At 45.5% G+C, this 24,260-nt stretch overlaps 1 protein-coding gene across 1 annotated transcript in view; it reads left to right on the forward strand.

Moving 5' to 3' along the window:
* Nucleotides 1–24,260, forward strand: part of PPL (periplakin) — a 138,013-nt gene that overhangs the window by 68,474 nt on the left and 45,279 nt on the right. The window contains exons 2-3 of the mRNA XM_073636357.1: nucleotides 14,867–14,969; nucleotides 21,215–21,369. Of these exons, the coding sequence (XP_073492458.1) occupies nucleotides 14,867–14,969; nucleotides 21,215–21,369 (258 nt within the window). The remainder of the gene's footprint in view (nucleotides 1–14,866; nucleotides 14,970–21,214; nucleotides 21,370–24,260) is intronic.

Genomic DNA, 24,260 nt, shown 5'->3' on the forward strand with positions numbered 1-24,260 from the left:
AAACAAGATCTAGATCTAAAAACGTTTAGCATTCCTGAGATATCGGTATCAGCCAAGGTGTGATTTATAGAGTTTGGGTCATGCGGAGATGTTTGCAAAGAACTTTTTAACAAGAAGCTCGAGGAGGCGGAATATGTGCCCCTAGGAATACACAATGTGCCTTTTTTTTTTTTTTCTGAATTTTTACCTAGACTCAAATGCCTAATGAATTCCATTTAAATGTACAGCAGATGTTCAAGAATTAACTTTAAATAGGAACTGCAGTCTGCTCACATAATCTGTAATAAAAACATCTTTGCTATCCTGAAGCTTCCCTCCAACCACTATGCATATTATTTTATATATACTGTGATTCTGTACTTGCCAAATATGCTGCAGAAATCTCCCTCCACTGAGTCTGGCTGCAGCCATTTTAACTGTGGGCAGCTGAAGCTGCTGCCTGTTCACTTCCTGGATTTAGACAGACACACCTCCAGCTCTCATTGGCCCTCTTATGACTCATCCCCCTCCTCCCTTCCTGGTAAACGTTCACAAGAGTGTGAGAGCTGTGGCCTAGGCTAATGACCAGACAAGAAACAGGAAGTGGGCTGTATAAGGTAAAAAAAATGGCAAAAAAATAAAAAATAAAAATACTATCCAAAGTTAAAACATTAACGGCAGAAGATTTAATAGATGGAAAGATGAAAAAAAAATGACTGAAGGTCCGCTTTAATCCACTCAATACATTTCAGGTGCATCAAAACAAAATGTTTCAGAAGTTTTACAGTTGATTTTAAGAAAGCAGCCACATGAGTAGAAAAGCCCGGTCACCTGCCAGCATCCTGCAGAGACGGACCCTTATCACTCTGTGATGTGGAAGCAGTGGTCTCTCTGCAGAGGCCCGGCACGCCCCTTCCTGAGTCAGAGCTAGAGCTCTCCAATCAGCATGGAGCATGAATTTCACAGATTGCAGAGCTATAGGTCTGACTCAGCAGGGGGTGTGGCTGACATCTGCAGAGAGGCCACTGCTTTGATTCAAACTAAAAGTCCAAAAAGGCAGTATTGCCATTTATAGAAAAGAGCGCAGAAAGCAATGATGATGCTTATTAACCCCTTCCCGCCGACCGTACGCAGATATGCGTACTCGGCTTTCCGGGGTTATACCGGGATGATGCCCGCAGCTGCAGGCATCATCCCAGTACCGTTGTTTCGAGCGGGCGATGGGCTATCCGTATATAACAACCGATGCGGCTAAAAGCCGCTCGGCTGTTATACCGGAGGAGCGGGAGGGGACATCCCCCCTCCCGCCGCCTCCCGTGCGATCGGGAGGCCCGGTGTCCAATCGGCCGCCTCCGGCGGCTGTGGGCGGGCTGGAACGAAACTGTCGGCGGCTTCGTTCCAGCCTTCTCAATGTAAACGCGGAAGCGACGTCATGACGTCACTTCCCGTTTACTCGGCTGCCAATGGCGCCGAATTTAAAAAAATACACAGTATTCAGAATCGCCGTTTTCGGCAATCTGAATACTTTGAAGTGTAAAGGAGGGATGGGGGGTCTTTTAGACCCCCCATCCCTCCATAAAGAGTACCTGTCACCACATATTACTGTCACAAGGGATGTTTACATTCCTTGTGACAGCAATAAAAGTAAAAAAAAAAACATTTTTTTTAAACACAATTTATAAGTATAAAAATAAATAAAATAAATTAAAAAAAATTAAATTTTTTTTTTAAAGCGCCCCCGTCCCCGCGAGCTCGCGCAGCGAAGAAAACGCATACGGAAGTCGCGCACGCATATGTAAATGGTGTTTAAATCACACATGTGAGGTATCGCCGCGATCGTCAGAGCGAGAGCAATAATTCTAGCCCTAGACCTCCTCTGTAACTCTAACCTGGTAACCGTAAAAAAAATTTAAAACGTCGCCTATGGAAATTCATAGCTACCATAGTTTGTCGCCATTCCACGAGTGCGTGCAATTATAAAGGGTGACATGTTTGGTATCTATTTACTCGGCGTAACTTCATCTTTCACATTATACAAAAAAATTGGGGTAACTTTACTGTTTGGATTTTTAAAAATTCATGGAAGTGTCCCTTTTCCAAAAATGTGCATTTAAAACACCGCTGCACACATACCGTGTGATATAAAATATTGCAACAATCTCCATTTTATTCTCTAGATTCTCTACTAAAAAAAATATATATATAATGTTTGGGGGTTCTAAGTCATTTTCTAGCAAAAAATATGGATTTTTACTTGTAAACACCAAATTTCAAAAATAGGCTTAGTCATGAAAGGGTTAAACATAACTAATTTCAGCTTATTGTATCAAATAAGTACATTTAACTTTCCTTTCATACAGGCGGCCAAGGGGATGGTTTAGTTCACCTTTACAGAAAAGGATGTAAAGCTGAGCGAACACTGCAGCGCTTCCAGGACGGACCAGATCGATTCAACGTGACGGCGCTGGCCAATCAGAAACAATCTGGTCTGTCCCGGAGGGAGGAGAGCAGGGATTTCTGTTCTCTGAACCACTGGAGTGGCTGCGGGGACACCGACAGCTAAGTACAGCAAGGACCTGGTCTGGTGTTCACCATTTCATTTTTTTTCCGTGAAGGCGAACTAACACTTTAAATGCGTTGGAGGAAAGAAAACGCCAGTTTATGGATTGGACAGCTGGCTTTACACATTTTTTTTGTGGTGCGTTAACACAAAGTGCGTTGTTGTGTCTTACTTGGTGCATTATATTAGGGCAACCTATTTATTTGAATGACCTCCCTGAAACACACTAAAAAAATATGCGTGGTACCTTTTTTTTTTTTTTGTGCTTTTTAACCACTTCAGCCCTGGAAGGTTTTACCCCTTTCCTGACCAGGCCATTTTTTTTGTTATACGGCACTGTGACTTTAACTGACAATTGCGCAGTCGTGCGACGTTTTACACAAATAAAATGGATGTCCTTGTTTTTCCCCACAAATAGAGCTTTCTTTTGGTGTTATTTGATCACCTCTGCGTTTTTTTTTTTTTATTTGCACTATAAACAAAAAAGGCCAGCAATTTTGAAAAAAAAACAATATTTTTTACTTTCTGCTATAAAACACATCCAATAAAAAAATTTAAAAAAATGAATGTCTTCATTAATTTAGGCCAATTTGTATTCTGCTACATATTTTTGTTTAAAAAAAAAATCCCAATAAACGTATATTGATTAGTTTGCGCAAAAGTTATCGCGTCTACAAACTATGGGATATTTTTATGGCATTTTTATTTATTTTACTAGTAATGGCGGCAATCAGTGATTTTTTTTTTTTTTTTTTTGCGGGACTGCGACATTGCAGCGGACAAATCGGACACCTAACTGGTACTTTTTTGACACTTTTTTTTGGGGACCCAGTGACACTAATACAGTGATCAGTGCTAAAAAATATGCACTGTCACTGTACTAATGACACTGACAGGGAAGGGGTTAACACCAGGGGCGATCAAAGGGGTTAACTGTGTCCCTAGGAGGTTCTTACCAACGGTGTGGGGGATTGCTCTGACTGGATGAACACAGAGATCCGTGTTCCTGCTTAGCAGGAAAAGAAGATCTGTGTCCTCCCGTCAGAACGGCAGTCTGCCTTGTTTACATCTGGGGAACGATCGCGGGTTTTGGCTCCCCCTCTGTCCAATGTACCTATTGCACGAAATGACGTACAGGTACATGACTTCACGCAATAGAACCGCCCTGCCGCAGTATATATGCGGTAGGCGGTCTTTAAGTGGTTAAAGGCAGCACAAAATATGGTAGTGCGTTTTTATGGTATACCAAAACGCATGTGTTGGCAAAGGGGCATTAAGGTGCCATGAATGGCACTGGAGCATCCCAATGCCCAACATGTGCGTTCCCCAGTGCTAACATGTAAATTATATGTTGTAGGGCATCTTGAACACTGGGCTTAAAAATGCCGCTTTTACGGGCGTTTGGCGTTTTTTTTTTGTTTTTTTGTTTTTTTTTCCCAGCCGTTAAAATGCCTCTATGTAAGCCTTTGTGTTCATGCACACATAGGTGGTTACATGCATATTAGAAAAGGAGCATTTAACGCTGGTGCCATTTGTCATGCAATTTGACAGTTCCAAATCGCATGACAAATCGCATGTAAACGTGCCTAAACTTTAGGTGCCTTTTGAGCATTTAATGCATTCCAATGGCCAGAATAAATGAATATTCTGGCCAAGGGACTTCATTAAAACTCAAGTGCTTGACGTGCCTAAACGCATGTGCAATACAAAGCGTTAGATGCGTACTTTATAACCAGCTTTTCTCCAGCCAGGAGTTCATGCATGAGGCCTCATTCCACCCTCCAGACGCATTACATTTCAATCGGCTATTATTTCCATTGAAATACACATCTCTCATCTGTTCTCATAAAACATATTGCTGTGAAAGCACACCCTAAACTTTTTTTTTTAAACTGAATATCATTTTATGGGGATTTATTTAACCACACCCTTGACATTTATATTTATTTATTTTTCAGTTTAAGCAGACCAGTGAATGATAAACATCAAACTAAAGTGCATAGTGTGTAAAACACTCCTATCCCGACACGTTTCGCCACTTTACATGGCTTCATCAGGGGGATTTTCTTTAAAGTGGAACTACACTGTGTCTGAGCACCACAAACCAAAAATGCTATTCTAAGTGTTACTAAACCCAGGACTCTGCATTCACTATAATCTGGTCTCCCACAGTACACAGAACATGGAAATGCAATTATTTTAGTAAATATAAACTGCTAAATACCTTTTTCTCATCAGCAGTTAGAGCAGTCTTGTGACTTTTATTAGACTGGGTTCGCACTGCAGCACGCTCACAGAGGGAGTCCGGTGCATCCCCATTCACTGTTTCAGGTCCGATTTCACCCCGAATTTTGGGCTGAATTTTGGGCTGAATTTTTGGCTGAATTTGGACCTGAAACAGACCAAAAGATGTACAGGACCCCCGTGCAACTCACACCGGAGCTCCATGGAGAGTCTGTCACAATCTCCTGCTATGTGACTTGGATGCGGGGAAACCCACATCCAATTCGCATTAGTGTGAACCAAGCCTCAGTGTCCGCTTAAAGCTTGTAGGAGGAGTTTTCATTCTGCTCTGACTGTCCTATCAGGATACAGGACCCCTGACCCTCTGTGGACAGCACTGATTGGCCCTGTGCTGATCACATGCACTCTCCCAAGGAAAAAGCAAAACTCTAGCAATACATACAACAAACTGAGCATGTGCAGCTTGTCCCCTAGCTCTGTATTATCAGGAAATAGATTGGGGTCTGTGGAAGAAGGGGAGGATCAGAGAAGACAGGATCAAACAGCTTTTTTACACAACGCAGACAATTAACCCCCTTAGGTTCCACAGTGAGTATAACAAGCATGCTTTACTGCATATACAGACTGATCTTACTGTTGTGGGTTTAGTAACACTTTAATTCTTTTTTAATATTCAAAGCAAACTCCCCCATCCATCCACGTCTCCACGCTTTATTTTGTTGAGAAATCGCTTTGAAAAACAACCTCCCAGCATTTCTGGCTGCGACCATCTAGAGCAAGGGTAGGCAACCTCAGCCCTCCAGCTGTTTTGATACTACAAGTCCCATGAGACATTGCAAGACCCTGACAATCACAGGTATGATGGGATTTGTAGCTTCACCACAGCTGGAGTGCCGAGGTTGCCTACCCCTGATATGGAGAAAGGGCAGATATGATTCATGTAGCATTGACTTCCTAGAATCCATCTGACCTTAGCTCAGGCACGCACGCAGGAGGGTGTGCTTTGCTGAGTAAATCCCTCCTGAGATTTATTTACATCATTTGCCTAAAACAAGGAACCAGGAAGTAACTGAAGAAATGTAAAAAAAAAGTTTAAGACAAGTAATTATGATGAACATTCGTATCTAATCTTATCTTGACTGTTGCTAGCAGAATATGGATTAAAAATAATCAATGTTTATTGAGAGAGAGAAGTTCCACTTTAAAGCCTATGTGCTCCATGTAGAATGAAAATCCGAAGCAGCACACATTCCTGTGCAATCCTGGGGTAAAGCGCCCCCCAATCGTGGCATCTCAGCATCACATGTGGGCATTACTTAGAGCGGTCTACATGCAGTCTGGCTAGGAACTAGGGTTGCCACGTTTTCTTCAAGCCAAACCCGAACACTTTAGTGGCGCACAGCAATTTATTTTTTTTTTAAGGGAGAACGCTGTGCACTTTGGTGTAAAAGGGAACTCTGATGTAAGGCGGGTTTCTGCTCACCAAAGCCCCCACCGAATCCCAGCATTCCCCCTTAAATCGGGGTTCCCGAAGCCCCTCCTTTCATAAGAGTAGGGTTGCCACCTGTCCGGGATTCACCCGGACAGTTCGTGTTCGGAATCATGCATCTGGGTTTTAGACTGCCTGAAACCCGGACACATTATTCAGACCGGACTATGGCCTCCCAGCAGGGTTGCTGGCTGCAGTTGTCTAAGCTGAGAGTGTCTGTTACACACTCTTTCACACTGCCCCATGCCAGCACAAACAACCCCCCCCCACCCCTACCAATCACACACACAGATGGGAGAGGAGAGAGGGCTCAATCTGCACCTCCCCCCCCCCCCCACCCCTACCCCTCTGTGTCTGCCCACACTCCAATCCCCAGCGCTGTGCCTCAGAAAAGGAAAGTGGAGGCTGGAAATTTGCCTCAGATACATCTGGATGAGAGGTGCTGACTGCCAAGGGGTGAGTGAGCTCACCATCCATCCCTGTCTGTGACTGAAGTCTCCCCCCTTCTCTCTCCTGCCTCTGAGTGAGTACACTAAGGCAAATCAGAGTTCTCAGAGCACCCCTTACATCAGATTTCCCCTTTATACCAGAGGCCACAGTGTTCCCCCTTACATCAAAGTCCTCTCCATACATCAGAGTTCTCAGTGTTCCCCCTTAATTCAGGGTTCCCAGAGCATCCCTTATGTTAGAGTCCCCAGAGTTTTCCCTTACATCAGAGTCTGCAGAGTCCCCCCCTTACATCAGAGTCTGCAGAGTCCCCCCCTTACATCAGAGTCTGCAGAGTCCCCCCCTTACATCAGAGTCTGCAGAGTCCCCCCCTTACATCAGAGTCTGCAGAGTCCCCCCCTTACATCAGAGTCTGCAGAGTCCCCTCTTACAGAGAAAGGGAACTCTGCAAGTTCAGATGTAAAAGGGGATCTCTGTGGACTCTGATGTAAAGGGGGACTCTTGTTATTAACTTCATATGATTAGAAATGATATAGCAATATATATGTATAGTTCATACTATAAAAAAAAATATTGCTGTGCATAGTTAAAGTGTTGGGGTTTGACTTGAAGAAAAGATGGCAGCTCTACATCAGAGTCTGCAGAGCACCCCTTACATCTGAGTCCCCCTTACCTTGGTGTACTCACTTGTTCAGAGGCAGGAGAGAGGAGGGAGGGACGGGACCTATGCACTTGGTGGTTGTGGTATTTGGTTAGTTGGGGAGCATAGGCATACCTCCCAACTTTCTGAGATGGGAATGAGGGACCTTTATAAGCAAAAGTATGTATTCATAGAACACCCCCCCCCCCCCCGCCACGCCCCCTTACAAGGAGAATTCATATACAAAAATGATTGGTTAAACCCACAAGTGCTTTATTTTTATTTATTTTATTTTTTTTATTTATTTATTTTTTACCACTACTACTCCTTATATTGGCTTTTGAAATGTACAAATGCAACAATTTAGAACTTGGACAAAGGTTTAACACTGTGAAACCCTTTTTGGTAGATAAATAGTGTATTTTATGATACAGGTATATACATCAGACCAAAATGAGGGACAAATGAGGAGGAAAGAGGGACTTTGTTCCAAATTAGGGACAGTCCCTCGAAATCAGGGACAGTCAGGAGGTATGTGCATAGGTGTGTGCAACCCGAACAGCAGCAGGAATCTGCGCCACACTGGGTGATTAGGGTGTGCCCAGGCATGGCTAAGTTGGGGGGGGGGGGCACAGTCTGGTCTGCGTGTGTCTGAGTTCCAGGTGGCCTGAAACCCGGACATATGATTCAAAACCCGGACGGTCTGGGTGAATCCCGGACGGGTGGCAACCCTACTAGGATCGCTGACTCCATCAGACTGACATCCACCCATCAAGGCATTATGATCAGGGCTTTTTTTCAGCGGGAACGTATTGCTTGTGGGGGATCTGTTGTTGCTAAGGGGGGGGGGGTGTCTTATGGTGCTTGTAGGGATCTACTGTTGAGCGAGAGGTCTATTGTTGCTGGCTCCTGGAGGGTCTATTAATGCTGACCGCTGGGAGATCTGTTGATGCTGCTGGGGAGGGGGGGTCTAATGTTGCTAGGGTGGATCTTTTGTTGCTGAGGGTGGTATTTTGTTGTGGATAGTCCATTGTTTCTGTGTGGGGGGTCTATTGTTGTGTGGAGAACTATTGTTGCTGGGGTGGGGTCTATTGTTGCTGGGGGGGAACTATTGTTACTGGGGTGGGGACCATTGTTGCTGGGGGGGATCTATTGTTGTGTGGAGAACTATTGTTGCTGGGGGGGAACTATTGTTACTGGGGTGGAGACCATTGTTGCTGGGGGGATTCTATTGTTGTGTGGAGAACTATTGTTGCTGGGGTGGGGTCTATTGTTGCTGGGGGGAACTATTGTTACTGGGGTGGAGACCATTGTTGCTGGGGGGGATCTATTGTTGTGTGAGGGATCTATTGTTGCTGGGGTGGGGTCTATTATTGCTGGGAGGGGAATTTTTTGTTGCTTAGGAGGACCTATTGTTGTTGGGGTGTGGTCTATTATTGGTGGGAGGAGAATCTATTGTTGCTTGGGAGGATCTATTATTACTGGGGTGGGGTCTATGGTTGCTGGCTCCAGTGCATCTATTTTTACTGCTTTTTTTGTTATTAGACAAGAACAAATTCCATGCAGATTATTTAGCAAATGATACTTGGGGCAGTACTGGGAGGTGGGTAGGGGGTGGAATCAAGGGACATTGCTTGGAGGTGGGTAGGGGTGGAGACTCAGAAGGGGGGGGGGGGGTTCCTGCACCTATTCTGACCTATCATCACCTATGATGATATTTGTAAAACTCCAGCCCACTGCATGCATCAGGGCTGAGGGTTCTTGCAAGACGGGGTGCTGTGAAGTTAGTCAGGAACATATATGTACAGCCCCTCCCACCAGCCATGATCTGCATGCATTGCATAGAGAAGTGCAGAAACCCAGTAATGGTATCACTGGGTCAAAACTAAGGCATGTAATGGAAAGATTTTATTTTAAAAAATGTCATTAGCATGTGGATATGGAGGGTGGGTGGGGGCTGTTGGGGAGGAACCAGGGAAGGCATAATATAAGCAGATTAAATGGTGGCTTTAACCAAAAAAAAAAAAAAGATGACTTTCATACAACAAGATTACTCAGACCTGGAAGTAAAGGTGTCACAGGAAGGGTATTTTTAGGATCTTTGCTCCTGTGCTCCACCCAGACGTGTATCGCTGCTCCACCAGCCTAACGTGTGCAGCCACAAGCTCAGTGCTTCATCCCAGGCTGGAGATGACATTATTCTGCGTAGGAGGATGAAGAGCTGTAATAGGGAGGGTGGAATTCAATTATTATTTCTGCATATCCTAATTCACTTGTTTACCAAACTCGGGGACAGCTGTGTAATCCGTCACGTTTTACTTTTGGGGCATCTGGGAAAGTTAACCTTTACGAGCCTGGGCACAGAGATTGTGCCGAATATGGCAGAGCTTTGCCATTGTAAACCCAATCACCAGAATTTGGTATAAGCTTCAGCATATTAAAGTGGAGCTCCACCCAAAAGGAGAAGCTCCGCTTGTCTGGGGGAGCGGGCACCTGGTTTTGATAGGTACCCGCTCCCACTTCCGGCTGAGCTCACTGTGGCAAAGTCACCCGGAAGTTCGACCCCCCCCCCCCCCCCTCCTTCTTCCCCAGGAGCCGGGCCATTCGCAAAGGGCAGCGCACTTCGCGCATGCGCAGAAGGGAACCGGATGTGAAGCTGCAAGTCTTCACTGCCGATATCCCTTAGCCGAGACGGCGGCGGCAGCACCCGAGAACTGATTTTGAAGAATTGGCTTAGGTGAGGACACCGCGGAATGCCTGGACAGGAAAGTGCCCTAATATTAAAAGTCATCAGCTACAGCACTTGTAGATACTGACTTTTCTTTTTATCTGAAGGAGCCGGGAGCTCAGCTTTAAGGACATTTGAAAAGTAACTTTCAATATATTCTAATGCCTTGTTCACACAGGTGTACCCAAGTATACGCCCGAGCGAGGGCAGAGTTTGCTACCAATCGTTAGTCCCGCTCTTTTACAGCTTGGCCTTTGCCCTGGGAGCTTGCTCTCTGCACATAGACATCATTTGCCCAGCCAAACCTAAGTGCAACATGTGGGCGTTAATGCCCACCCTATGTGTTAGGTGGTCATAAAACTCACACGAAAGCACCACAGGGGTGTAAACTAGGCTCACTGAAATACATTCATTTTTCTTGCATATTCCTTTGTTTTGCATTTTAAAAGCACGATCGACTGCATCTGGTGTAAATAAGTCCTAAAGCTGAACTCCAGGCTAAGCAGGGCTGCTGATGAGGCAGTACCAGCCAGCCGTATTGTACTGAGCCCGGGCCCCATCCATTCAAAAGGGGGAGGCGGGCACCTGCTGAGCAGGATGACCAACTACTGCCTTACTGCAGACACTGTTCCTCTTCTGCCTCCTCTTACAGCTTTGCTGGCTTCTCCTCTGCTCCCTCCCTCCAGCTGTTCTGTAGGGGGATCACTTCTAGCATCCGTGCCGCCCATCCCCCCTACTTTTTGGGCTCCCCTATGCGCCCCCTTTTCCCCGCAGCGTTGCCAGTGTCCCTACTCTCTCCCGCAGGCAGCTGCTGTGGGCACACAAGGGGCTGTTTCAAAATGGAGAGTAGGGGAAGCGGCTGGTAAATATGTCATATAATAATGATTTTAGTGTATTTTTAGTAAAATAGAATCTTCTAGGGCAGTGATGGCGAACCTTGGCACCCCAGATGTTTTGGAACTACATTTCCAATGGCATCATGGGAAATGTAGTTCCAAAACATCTGGGGTGTCAAGGTTCGCCATCACTGTTCTAGGGGATGGAGGGAGAGGGGAGAGGAAGTGGGGCCCTGTCAGGTAGGCAGTATGGGGCCCGTGATTTCTAACTGCAGCCCTGGGGATAAGCAAATATTGTCTAAATACATTTATCATGTGTATTCTTCTTAAAATCTTGGTGAGCTTTGTGTATTTCTTTCAGATCTGTAATCCAGTGTGAGACTTTCCCTCTGTCCTGGAGCTTCCTGTAATAAAGACCGCTGCTCTCTGCTTGTGCAGGGTGACTGGTCTTAGCCCCGCCCCCTCCTGTCATTTTTGGCAGGTAGCCTGTAGTGGGTGGGGCCTGCTGGGTCCCTCCCACAACTTCCCAACATATGCTCTCTGCACAGGCAGTGTACTGCACAGTGGTGATGTCACTACTACTTTTACAAGCTAATATCTGGGTTTGCAATGGCATTTTGTGTTCACAAAGAGGATTTACTGTATATCCTTTGTGGGTCTTGAGGAATAATGAAAGTTTTTTTTTTTTTTTTTGTGCCCGGAGTTCAGCTTAAGCACTCTTATCCATTTTGGTTTTGTGGCTGGAGATGCAGCTATACCATCCATGCATTTGGCGCTGCCTGTAAGTAATCTTATTGTATGTATTAGTCTTGGCATGACGGAGTGTGGGGTGATAATTGTATACCAGAAATCATGTGACAAGTGGGATGCTGGGAAAACGATCTATATGAGCGTGTATATTGAGTCCTGTTACATCTCACATGTCTGATGGTTTAATAAGTCCTAATTGGGTTTCTCTGGGGTCAAGTAAAATGGTCAGAGGATGTACAACTGCCCTATATATGTGTATATTCCTGTAATGGACTACGCAGAATAATCACACTAAGATACCGATGAACTATAAGATAATTCTTTTATTACAGGTCTTTATATAGCGCTGGAAATTGTACACATTGCTTTACATACTGTACATTCACACAGTATCTGTCCTTGAGGAGCTTACAATCTAAGGACCCTAACTCACATACTAGGGACAATTTAGATAGGAGCTAAATTACCTACCAGCATGTAGGAGTGTGGAAGGAAAATGCACTCAAGTACAGGGAGAACATGCAAACTCCATGCAGGTACTGTATTCTGGTCAGGATACAAACCAGAACCTCAGTGCTGCAAGGCAGAAGGGTAACCACTAGGCCACCGTGCTGCCCGTATGTGTACATAGTCTGGTGCGTTGGACTCTACTGTAGAATGTGTTGGTGTGCATTGGCATCTGCTGTACTGTACAATGCGTTGGGGTGCATTGCGCTCTACTGTACAATGCGTTGGGGTGCATTGGGCTCTACTGTACTGTACAATGAGTTGGGGTGCATTGGACTCTACTGTACAATGTGTTGGGGTGCATTAGCCTCTGCTGTACTGTACAATGAGTTGGGGTGCATTGGGCTCTACTGTACAATGAGTTGGGGTGCATTGGGCTCTACTGTACAATGAGTTGGGGTGCATTGGGTTCTACTGTACTGTACAATGAGTTGGGGTGCATTGGGCTCTACTGTACAATGTGTTGGGGTGCATTGGGCTCTACTGTACAATGAGTTGGGGTGCATTGGGTTCTACTGTACTGTACAATGAGTTGGGGTGCATTGGGCTCTACTGTACAATGAGTTGGGGTGCATTGGGTTCTACTGTACTGTACAATGAGTTGGGGTGCATTGGGCTCTACTGTACAATGAGTTGGGGTGCATTGAGCTCTACTGTACAATGCGTTGGGGTGCATTGGGCTCTACTGTACTGTACGAGTTGGGGTGCATTGGGCTCTACTGTACAATGAGTTGGGGTGCATTGGGCTCTACTGTACAATGAGTTGGGGTGCATTGGGCTCTACTGTACAATGCGTTGTAGTGCATTGGGCTCTACTGTACAATGTGTTGGGGTGCATTGGGCTCTACTGTACAATGCGTTGGGGTGCATTGGGCTCTACTGTACTGTACAATGAGCTAGGGTGCATTGGACTCTACTGTACAATGTGTTGGGGTGCATTAGCCTCTGCTGTACTATACAATGAGTTGGGGTGCATTGGACTCTACTGTACAATGAGTTGGGGTGCATTGGGCTCTACTGTACAATGAGTTGGGGTACATTGGGTGTACAATGTGTTGGGGTGCATTAGCCTCTGTTGTACTGTACAATGAGTTGGGGTGCATTGGGCTCTACTGTACAATGAGTTGGGGTGCATTGGGCTCTACTGTATAATACATTGGGAGGCATTGAGCCTCCCAGGACCCCAGGCAGAAAACTAACCACTAAGCCACCATGCTGCCCATATGTGTACGTAGTCCTGTGCAATGGACCCTACTGTACAATGCATTGGGAGGTGTTGGGTTCTACTGTACAATGTGTTAGGTTGTACTGTACATTGTGATACTTTTGTCTCTACCGCTTGTTGCATTGGAATATTTTAGGCTATACTGTACAGTGCGCTGAGGTGCATTGAGCTCTACTGTACAATGCATTAGGCTGTACTGTACATTGCTTCAGGATGCATTTGGCTCTACTGTTTGTTACATTGGAATCCTTTAAGCTTTACTGTATAATGCGTTGGGCTCCATTGTACATTGCGCTGGGATGTGTTGGGCTCTACTGTACAATGCATTGGGGGTGCATTGGTCTCTACTGTACAATGTTGAGTTACCTTAGGCTCTACTGTACAATGCGTTGAGGAGTGTTGGGCTCCACCATACCATACATTGGTGTGTGTTGGCCTCTACTATACAATGCTTTGGGCTCTACTTTACAAAGCACTGTGATAGGGTTGCCACCTGTCCGGGATTCACCCGGGCAGTCCGGGGTTTTGAATCCTGAGTCCGGGTTCCAGGCGGACTGAAACCCGGACACATTATTCAGACCAGGCTGTTGCTCCCCACGTAAACAAGATAGTCCCACACAAATCTGTTGCCATCCAGGGGCTGTGGGCGGCTGTCTAGGGGCAGGTTCAAAATCACTGGGGGGAGGGGCAGGGAGATTTTGTCAGCAAGAGCAATTTGGCCACACCCACTGTTCAATGCGGCACGATAGGCGCACCGCATTACTACTCTCCTTGGGGCAACCAAAGGTGTCCCAGGCCGCTAAAGTGTTCGGGTTTGGCTTGAAGAAAAAGTGGCAACCCTACACTGTGACTTACTATAGAATAGGTTGGAGTGCGTTGGGCTCAACTGCACAATAAACTAGGGTTCCATTCACAATGAATGGCACCGCACATGGAGCAGGTGCTTTGCTATGCATTTACGTGCCATTTAGCGCATGCTGCCACAACACACAAGTGTGAATGGGCACTAAAGGTAATCTGTCTGTGAAACATTTTCTATACTGTGCATATGTATGTATGTATGTATGTGTGCGTGCGTGCCCAGAGCTGTTCTTTAGCAGAAGAGTCTGCATACACACCATACGTTCCAAGATGGCCAGGCCTAAGTATTCAATACAATGACAGTGGTGCTTGTAGTGCGCAGATTGGAGCATTGCTGACACATACGCACTGTTATCTAGCCTGATCCCCCTGGTTGCAGCACGCACATAGTTTGGAAAGTAATACAAAAGGCCGGGTGAGTCACCAGCTAATGAGCTGGCATGGATCCAGTCTGAGCTCCCCCTTGGCATCCACACGGCTCACAGTCAGCCCAGGGGTGGGAAGCAGAGGGGTGGGAGAACATCGAAAGCTGTGTGATTGCTGAGCTCTGAGCATGTTGTGCCTGGCTGACTTTGGGTCTCCTTCTCTCCCCTCTTACAGGGTCTCCTCCAACAAGGAACTAACCGAGCTCATCGACCGACTGCAGAAAAATGCCGACCAAGTGGAGCGATATATCGTGGACACCGACGCCAAGCTGCAGAAGGTAACTGACACAAAATCCTGGTGGGGAGGGGAGGGGGGGGGGGGTGTGAGTGACCAGCAACATGCAGGCGCTTATATGCATCAACTTCACCCTGCTTGGTGTGTATATGACATCAGAAAGAGCAATGATGTCACCTTTCTACCCTGCCGTCACACCTGGGGCTGGGAATCCCAGGGGGGGCGTGAATAACAACATAAATAAGACTAGAACAAAACTATAGCAGGAAGCCGCAGTAACTCTAAAAAAGTAATTCACAGAGCCCGCCAGTATGGCCAACCTACCATAAATATCACATACATTGACAGATGATGATGATAATCATAAATGTTTTTTTTTTTTTTTTAATTAATACCAACAAACGCTGCACAAAAACATAAAAATTGATATGGAAAAAAAAGAATTAAATAAGTATTTTACCCCAAAATAAAGCAAAAGATAATGATAAATAGGAGTAACCTAAATAAAATTGTAAAAATAAATAAATGAACAATGCACAAAAACAACAGCAACATTGAAAAAAACATAAACACAAAAAAAGTTAAAAATGTGTAAAAATAAAACAAATGATAATAATAAAACAAAAATTTTAAATGATGCACATATTATAAATATAATACTTTTTATAGATTTTTATTTATAAATATTTTATAAAATGTATATTGTTATATCCAAAAAAATGTACAAATATTGGCAAAAATTAAGAAATATAAAATCTCTTTCTTATAACCAATGAATAATTAATAAAGTTTATGATCGTAACCAATATCTGCATAGAATGAAAATGACATCTATTTGGTTATTGTGGGTAACCACTCCATTTTTCTTTGCCCCACATAAATCCACTACTTTGAACTCCCCCGTCCTCATCAGTTGTCCCCTCTCTACACCTCCCATAAAGACAATTACAATTTTTTATACTTCTTTCTAAATCCCTTTATTATCTACAGTTGTTTAATGTTAGCAAGCCTGTTGGTTTATTTAAAGGGCCAGCCCTGACAAAACTGATATTTTCAAATTAGGTGTCGGGTGAATCGCATACCAATTTCTTTTATCTCTTGAAGTCTCCCATAGAAAGACTTCTGCGCATTCTCAATTCCATCTACCTGGATAAGCCATTGTAGAGGGTCTCCTTGTCCCTGTTGGATCGTCCTTTGACTTGATATTCTAAAGAATGCAGCAGGAGAAATAAGACTCCAATACAGGAGGAATGGAGTCGGTAACTACAAGAGGGAGAGCTGGAATACTTAAAATAGCCAGTTGGTGTTTTGAGTTTACTGACAGAAAAGAAATACAAACGTTTTGAAGTGGAGAAACCCTTTAATAAAGTAATAGAAAGCCCTTTGCACTACCTCATCAGAATAGCCTGTGTATATTCTAATTCTGGGTTCAGGACATGAGAATATGGTCCCTTTTACAGAAAGCTTCCAGGCAAGCGTCCTCAAAAGTTGGTATAGAACCCAGTTTGCCTAGAAAGAGGTGACAATAATGGCATTTCTGGTAGCTGTTGAACGGTTAAATCAATTTCTAACCCTAGTATTATCCCTCCCTGTAACCCTAAAATGAACCCTGCCTGTAAACCTAACACTAATCTTCCAAGTAACCCTAACATAAACTCCCCATAACACTAACCCTCCCTGTAACCTTAATACTATTCTTCCCTGTAACCCTAACGTTAATCTTCCGTGTAACCCTAACACTTATGCTACCTGTACTCCTACCACAATTTTTCCATGTAATCCTAACATTAACCCCCATAAACCTAACCCTACTTTTCCCTGTAACCTTATAAACTAACCCTCCCTGTAACCCTAACGCTCCCTGTAACCCTCTCACTAACCCTCCTTGTAACTCTCCCTGTAACCCTAACCTGAACACTAATCTTACCTGTAACCCTAACACTAATCCTACCTGTACCCCTACCGCTATTCTTCCATGTAACCCTAATCTTCCCTGTAACCTATAAACTAACCCTCACACTAACTCTCCTTGTAACCTTAACACTAACCCTTCCTGTAACTCTAACACTAATCTTCCCTGTAACCCTAACATTATTCTTCCCTGTAACCCTGACACTAATCCTAAATGCACTCCTACCACTATTTTTCCATGTAACCCTAACATTAACCCCCATAACCCTACCACTACTCTTCCCTGTAACCTTATAAACTAACCTTCCCTGTAACCCTTATATACTAACCCCTCACACTAACCCTCGTAACGCTCCCTGTAACCCCAACACTAACGTCGAACACTAATCTTCCCTGTAACCCTAACTAGGGGTGTTGAAATTAATCGTCGAATCGTTGCATCGGGATTCGACTGTCCACGATGCGGCATCGATTCTGTAGCCTTAAGAAATCGATTATTGAGGATGACGTCATCCTCGCGCCGTGCCGCCGCACCATGCCCTGCCTCCGAGTGGAGCTGAAAGCCGAAGTTTCTGCGCCGTTTTGATCCGCCTCCCACTGACGTCACCCCCCTGTGTCGCGAGGAGAGGAGGCCTTCCATTCATCCCCTTCTCTCTCCCCTCATCGTCCCACCCCCTCACCAGCCAATAGATAGTGATCCCAGGCGGCGTCATGGTGGTGGAATGCGGAAGTGAGGAGCCACGCTGTGTGCACGTTGGAAACATGGAGCGCCGGCGCCGGAGCTTGTGGTGGCTGGAGCTGTCCCTGCTGCTAAGAGTGGTGGCCGCGACCGGCTTCTGGAGCACGGAGCTCCGAGGAGGAGAGTGGAGCCATCAGTGCTTTTGGTCCCAGAAGGTTTCAGAGCGGTGATAGAGGAGGATGAGGCAGAGCTGGAGGAGAGCCAGAAGAGCAGTAGAGCCAGGTGAGGGGGCCATGGGGAGGACACTGAGAACTAAAGACTGACATGGTAAGGGAGGTGCCAGACTGTATGCAATAAAACCAAAAATGGTGTGCAGTGCTTTGCAGTGACAAATGTACAAAAGAGTGTTATTAAGTACGTAGTGAACAAATATAGTCATAATCTGTGATCTGATTGAAAGAAATCTTCTGTATATTCAAAGTAATTCCAGTGCTGAGTGTTCTCTGCTGTGTTCAAATCATTCCTGATTTCTGGTGAATGATTTGAACACAGCAGAGAACACTCAGCACTGGAATTACTTTGAATACACAAAAGATTTCTTTTAATCAGATCACAGATTATATATTTCAGGACTATATTTATTCACTACGTAAGACTCTTTTGTGCATTTATTATCACCACAAAGCACTGCACACCATTTTTTGTTTTATTGCCCTATCTGCATGCTCACTGTGTAGAGGGGGGGGGGGGGGGGGGCTGCGGCGGTGAAGAGCAGAGGACTGTGTGGATGCTGGTCGAGAAGGATGGGAATTGGTCCGTGGTGACACTGGGCAGGGGAGCGCTATGGTAATAGTATTATATGGTGACAGGTTAGTGGTGAGGGGGGGCGGGGTATTGGTCATCTTGGATAGGACAGTCTGGCACCTCCCTTACCATGTTCAGCAGGTCTGCAGTCTCTGATCATCTCCTGTACCATGTCTGCAGTCTCTGATCATCTCCTGTACCATGTCTGCAGTCTCTGACCATCTCCTGTATCATGTCTGCAGTCTCTGACCATCTCCTGTATCATGTCTGCAGTCTCTGACCATCTCCTGTATCATGTCTGCAGTCTCTGACCATCTCCTGTATCATGTCTGCAGTCTCTGACCATCTCCTGTATCATGTCTGCAGTCTCTGATCATCTCCTGTAGTATGTCTGCAGTCTCTGATCATCTCCTGTAGTATGTCTGCAGTCTCTGATCATCTCCTGTAGTATGTCTGCAGTCTCTGATCATCTCCTGTATTATGTCTGCAGTTTCTGATCATCTCCTGTATCATGTCTGCAGTCTCTGATCATCTCCTGTATTATGTCTGCAGTCTCTGATCATCTCCTGTATCATGTCTGCAGTCTCTGATCATCTCCTGTATCATGTCTGCAGTCTCTGACCATCTTCTGTAGTAATTTGGGGGCAATCTGGAGCTCCTCTTTAAGTTGTCTGCTGTGTTTACACTTTGCTACATGCAGGGAGTGTTGTCTTTTTTTTAAGAACAGATAAAATTTTAAAAAAGGAGTTCTTCTGACTACTTAAATTTTTTGGATGAAAATCGCGCGCAGTAATCGTGATGCATCGTGAATCGTGGACCTGATAATCGTAATCGAATCGAATCGTGAGGCCAGTGAAGATGCGCACCCCTAACCCTAACACTAATTTTCCCTGTAACCCTAACACTAGTCCTACCTGTACTCCTACTGCTTTTCTTCCATGTAACCCTAACACTAATCTTCCCTGTAACCCTATCTTGTAACCATTCTTGTAACACTAACCTTAACTCTAACCCCAATACTAATATTCAATGTAACCTTACCTTCCCTATAACTCAAACACTAACCCTAACATCCCCCTACCTGCAACTCTAAACCAAACCTACCTATAACCACAACACTAATGCCGCGTACACACGGTCGGACTTTTCGTCTACAAAAGTCCGACAGCCTGTCCGACAGACTTCCGGCGGACTTCCGGCGGACTTTCGGCGGACTTGCAGCAGACTTTCTAACGAACGGACTTGCCTACACACGACCACACAAAAGTCCGACGGATTCGTACGTGATGACGTACACCGGACTAAAATAAGGAAGTTCATAGCCAGTAGCCAATAGCTGCCCTAGCATGGGTTTTTGTCCGTCGGACTAGCACACAGACGAGCGGATTTCGGGGTCCGTCGTAGTTACGACGTAAAGATTTGAAGCATGTTTCAAATCTAAAGTCCGTCGGATTTGAGGCTGAAAAAGTCTGCTGAAAGTCCGGAGAAGCCCACACACGATCGGATTACCAGCCAGCTTTAGTCCGTCAGCGTCCGTTGGACTTTTGTAGATGAAAAGTCCGACCGTGTGTACGCGGCATAACACTCTCTGTTATGCCGCGTACACACGGTCGGACTTTTCGTCTACAAAAGTCCAACGGACGCCGACGGACTAAAGCTGGCTGGTAATCCGATCGTGTGTGGGCTTCTCCGGACTTTCAGCAGACTTTTTCAGCCTCAAATCCGACGGACTTTAGATTTGAAACATGCTTCAAATCTTTACGTCGTAACTACGACGGACCCCGAAATCCGCTCGTCTGTGTGCTAGTCCGACGGACAAAAACCCATGCTAGGGCAGCTATTGGCTACTGGCTATGAACTTCCTTATTTTAGTCCGGTGTACGTCATCACGTACGAATCCGTCGGACTTTTGTGTGGTCGTGTGTAGGCAAGTCCGTTCGTTAGAAAGTCTGCTGCAAGTCCGCCGAAAGTCCGCAGGAAGTCTGTCGGACAGGCTGTCGGACTTTTGTAGACGAAAAGTCCGACCGTGTGTACGCGGCATTAGTCTAACACTAACCTCCCTGTATGCCTCACAGTAACCCTCCCTTTATCCCTAACACTAACCCTCCCTGCATCCCTAACCCTCCCTGTAACCCCAACCATAACCCTCTCACTACCCCTACCCTGTAATTTCAAACCTAAAATTGACCCTCAGTTTAGCCCCAGCACTAAAGCTCTCCGTAATGACCACCACCCTAAATACTCACTTATGTAAACCCAACTCCTTGTTTACAAACTTGCCTCTCCTATGCCGAAATCTACTGGACTTGCAGATGTGAAAAATTCTCCCTCTAGTGGCCATGTGAGATCTGCAGTCCTTCCCAGGGACAGCTGAGATTACAGTCAGATCAGGGAACACTCCTCATTAGCTGCATTATTTTATGGGGTTTTTTTTTTTTTTTTCAAAGAGAAAGTAACAGTAAAGAATAAATGATCAAATAGAGAAAAACAAAAGACAAAACAAAAGAACACAAGGCTTGGTGTACGTTTTTTTGCCACAGAAACACATGCAGCAAGGTGGGAAAATACCCACTCTGTGCATTGAAATGCTGCAGTGCCATTTATTCTTACCAGCACCCCAACGCAGCTTGCCAACCGCTGGTGTACCATTCCGAACTATCTATAAAATATATATATATTTGGGTCTGCCGCCCTTTAAACAATCTAATTAAAACGTGTGCTTTTTCACAAGCTGCAGTCTGATTGGTTACTGGGAGGCACCACAGACAGTTCCTAGTAAAAAGCCCTTTTATCATTTTGACCCATCACGATTAGACCAGAAAACCATGAATGTCCCACCAATGTGGATTGTATGAATCTGTTCACAAGTTCATCCCTTTTTGTCTTCCCTGCAGGATGTGGACAGGATTGTCTCTTCCCAGCCTGTGATGCACAGGGACCCCACCCTCCAGAACATTGGGGAATCGGAGAAGCTCGTTGTGGTGCTGGAAACGGATGCCCTGCTGGCTCGCCATCTCAATCACCCGCAGGCAGAGATGATCCAGGAGGAGTGAGTACTTCCTATGCCATCTATTCTGGATCTATACATATGACTGGTGCTCTTTAAATGGACAGAAGTCTGACATGTTGAGTCACCTGTTGGCTTCATTAGGGGCTCTAGCATTGAGGTCGCCTCCTCGACTCTTTTCCCGTAGACCTTTTGGGTGTTCCCATTCTCTCCATAATATAACAATTTAAAAGTCCAACAGGGAAGGCGGAGCCTTGTGTAATGGTGGGTGGACCAGGGAACACGCCACTGGCATTTGCAGATAGCATGGTGGACATCTACCCAAAATAGCAGGTTAGGTTGGAATGACCCATGTAAAGCTTTGGATAGACCAGGGAATGGTTAAAACATCATCATTTTTTTGCCAATTTCTGGAGATTTTGCTTTTTCTGTTGTAGAAAAAAACGTTCCTACCTCCAATCCTGAATGGAGGAAATCCAGCATCAACTAGCCCACCCCAGCCTGACTGTCCCTGGCTCACCCTATTCATATATTTTATCAGCTCATTCAATCATGAAGACCCAGAATCACATGCAAATGCAACCTACCTGAATACTTCCACACCTCCAGACTGATATCCACTTATCAAGGCATTATTTGCATATCTTCTCCCAAGAGCCAGCCCACTGCTTGCATCAGGACTTAGAGCTCTTGAGAAGATAATGAGGCAGGGTGCTGTGATGTTTTTAGGAACTATGTACAGCACCCTTCCAGCCCCTCCTGCCAGCAATGATCTTTCTGCATTGCATAGAGAAGCGCAGAAACCCAGTGATGAGGTCACCTGGTCTAAAATAAAGTATGTACTGAAAGTACAAAAAAGTTATGTAAAAATATCAATAATGTCTTGAAAGGAGGAACCAGAGAAAGCGAAATAAAAGCAGATTAAACGGCAGCTTTAACTTCTATCACATTTCAGTGCTGCCTGTGTCCCCCTTTGGTAGATTCCCTCACACTTCCTGTTCTGTAGATAGTGGTCGCTTGGACATGAATCAAAGAATATTCTCCTCTGGAGATACAGACATCATAAGAAATATGACAAGGTCCTATTCCCATGCTTCAGTCTCCTCCCCTCATGTCAGCCGCCATGAAGGCGTCTCTGCAGTAATCTGTCAGATGAAGCCCATCTCAGACTTCTACAGCCGGTTTCCACTTTTTACATTTATGAGGGTCAAAGTTGAGCCGATTAGGAATCCCGATGACAGAAATAGAGCACACAGCGACACTTTATCCCTGGCAGGTGGTTGGGCAGAGTAGCCAGTCAGTCATGTTCCTTTATAGAACGAGGATCCTCTCATTCACTAGATGCATTTATAGGGGAACATACAGAAAATACTTTTAGGTGGACCTTTTTGGTAACTGTAAAAGCAGGAAAAAATTCCTGACATGTCACAATATACAGTAAAAAAAAAAAAATTTCTAGAAAAGATCCACCTTTTATCATTTAAAAAGCTCTCCTTGAACATCAGGGCATGACTAGTGTGCCCATTATGAGGGATTCTCTCCATCCCTGTGACAAGTTCCTGGGTCTAAACACATGCTGTGCCATTTTGAGGGGTTTCCGCTGTCCCTGAGCTGGATTTCTGGGTCTGCATACCTTTTATGCCCATTATGAGGGGCTTACAGTATTCCTTAGTTGAGTTCCCTGGTCTGTGTACCTGCTGTGCCCATTATCGGGGGCTCCCACTATCCCTGAGTTTCTAGATCTGCCAACCTACTGTGCCCATTTTGAGGTGTTCTCACTATCCCTGAGCTCAGTTCCCACATCTGCCCACCCAGGGCAGCCATCAGAAATTTTGGGGCCCTTTACACAGCTTTTGGCCACCAACATTTCCCAGGGCCCGTCCACTGGCCGTCCCATCCTATGTCCTCCTGCTTCTCCATCCCAAGTCCTCTTCCTCCTCTAGTCTCATCTCCTGCATCCCATGTCCTCTTCCTCCTCCTACACGGGGCCCTCCGCTGGTATTTCCTGACCTGACCCACCGCACACAGCTGGATGCACAACGCTGTTTCTGACAGCGGGCCTCGACTGCTCCATGCACACACCTGGGATCCGCCTATTACGCCACCCTCCTGCATCCTGTCAGGTCCACTCTGACAGCATTTGCCCCGCATTAATGATGGTTCTGGTTGAGAAACCTGGGCCCTGTACAGGTGTGTGGGTTGTCCTCCCCTCATGGAGGACCTGTGCCCACTTGCTGTGCCCATTTTGAGGGGCTTCCAGTATCCCTTAGCTGGGTTCCCTGGCCTGCACACTTGTGCCCATTATAAGTGGTTTCTACTATTGATGAGCTAAGTTCCCAGGTCTGCACACCCACTGTGCCCATTATGAGGGGCTCCCACTATCCCTGAGCTGGTTTTCCAGGTCTGCACACTTGCTGTGCCCATTATGATGGATTCCTACTATCACTGAGGTGGGTTCTTAGGTCTTCACACCTGCTGTGCCCATTATGAAGGGTTCCCAACATCCCTGAACTGAGTTCCCAGGTCATCACACCTGTTGTGCAAATTATGAGGGGCTCCCACCATTCCTGCTAGATTATTTATTTTATATGATTGATAATAAAAAAAAAAAAAAAAAAAAGGAGGATCCCAAACACCCAAAACTCCCAGCTGAACAGCAACAAACAGGAATTATGGCAGGAAGATTTCACTTTTGGAGTGTCCAGGGCAAGCAAAAAGTCAATCAGGCTCTGCCTAGAACTATATACATTTTGGGTGGCCTGACCCCTTAAAGCGGAGTTCCACACAAAAATTGAACTTCTGCTTTTCCGGTTCCTCCCCCCCTCCATTGTCACATTTGGCACCTTTCAGGGGGGAGCAGATACCTGTCTAATACCTGCTCCCACTTCCGGGCATAGATATCCGAGCCACTCGCGGGTATCTATGCCACCCCC

The sequence above is a fragment of the Aquarana catesbeiana genome, linkage group LG06 (assembly GCF_042186555.1).
Source record: "Aquarana catesbeiana isolate 2022-GZ linkage group LG06, ASM4218655v1, whole genome shotgun sequence".
Taxonomy (NCBI): Eukaryota; Metazoa; Chordata; class Amphibia; order Anura; family Ranidae; genus Aquarana; species Aquarana catesbeiana.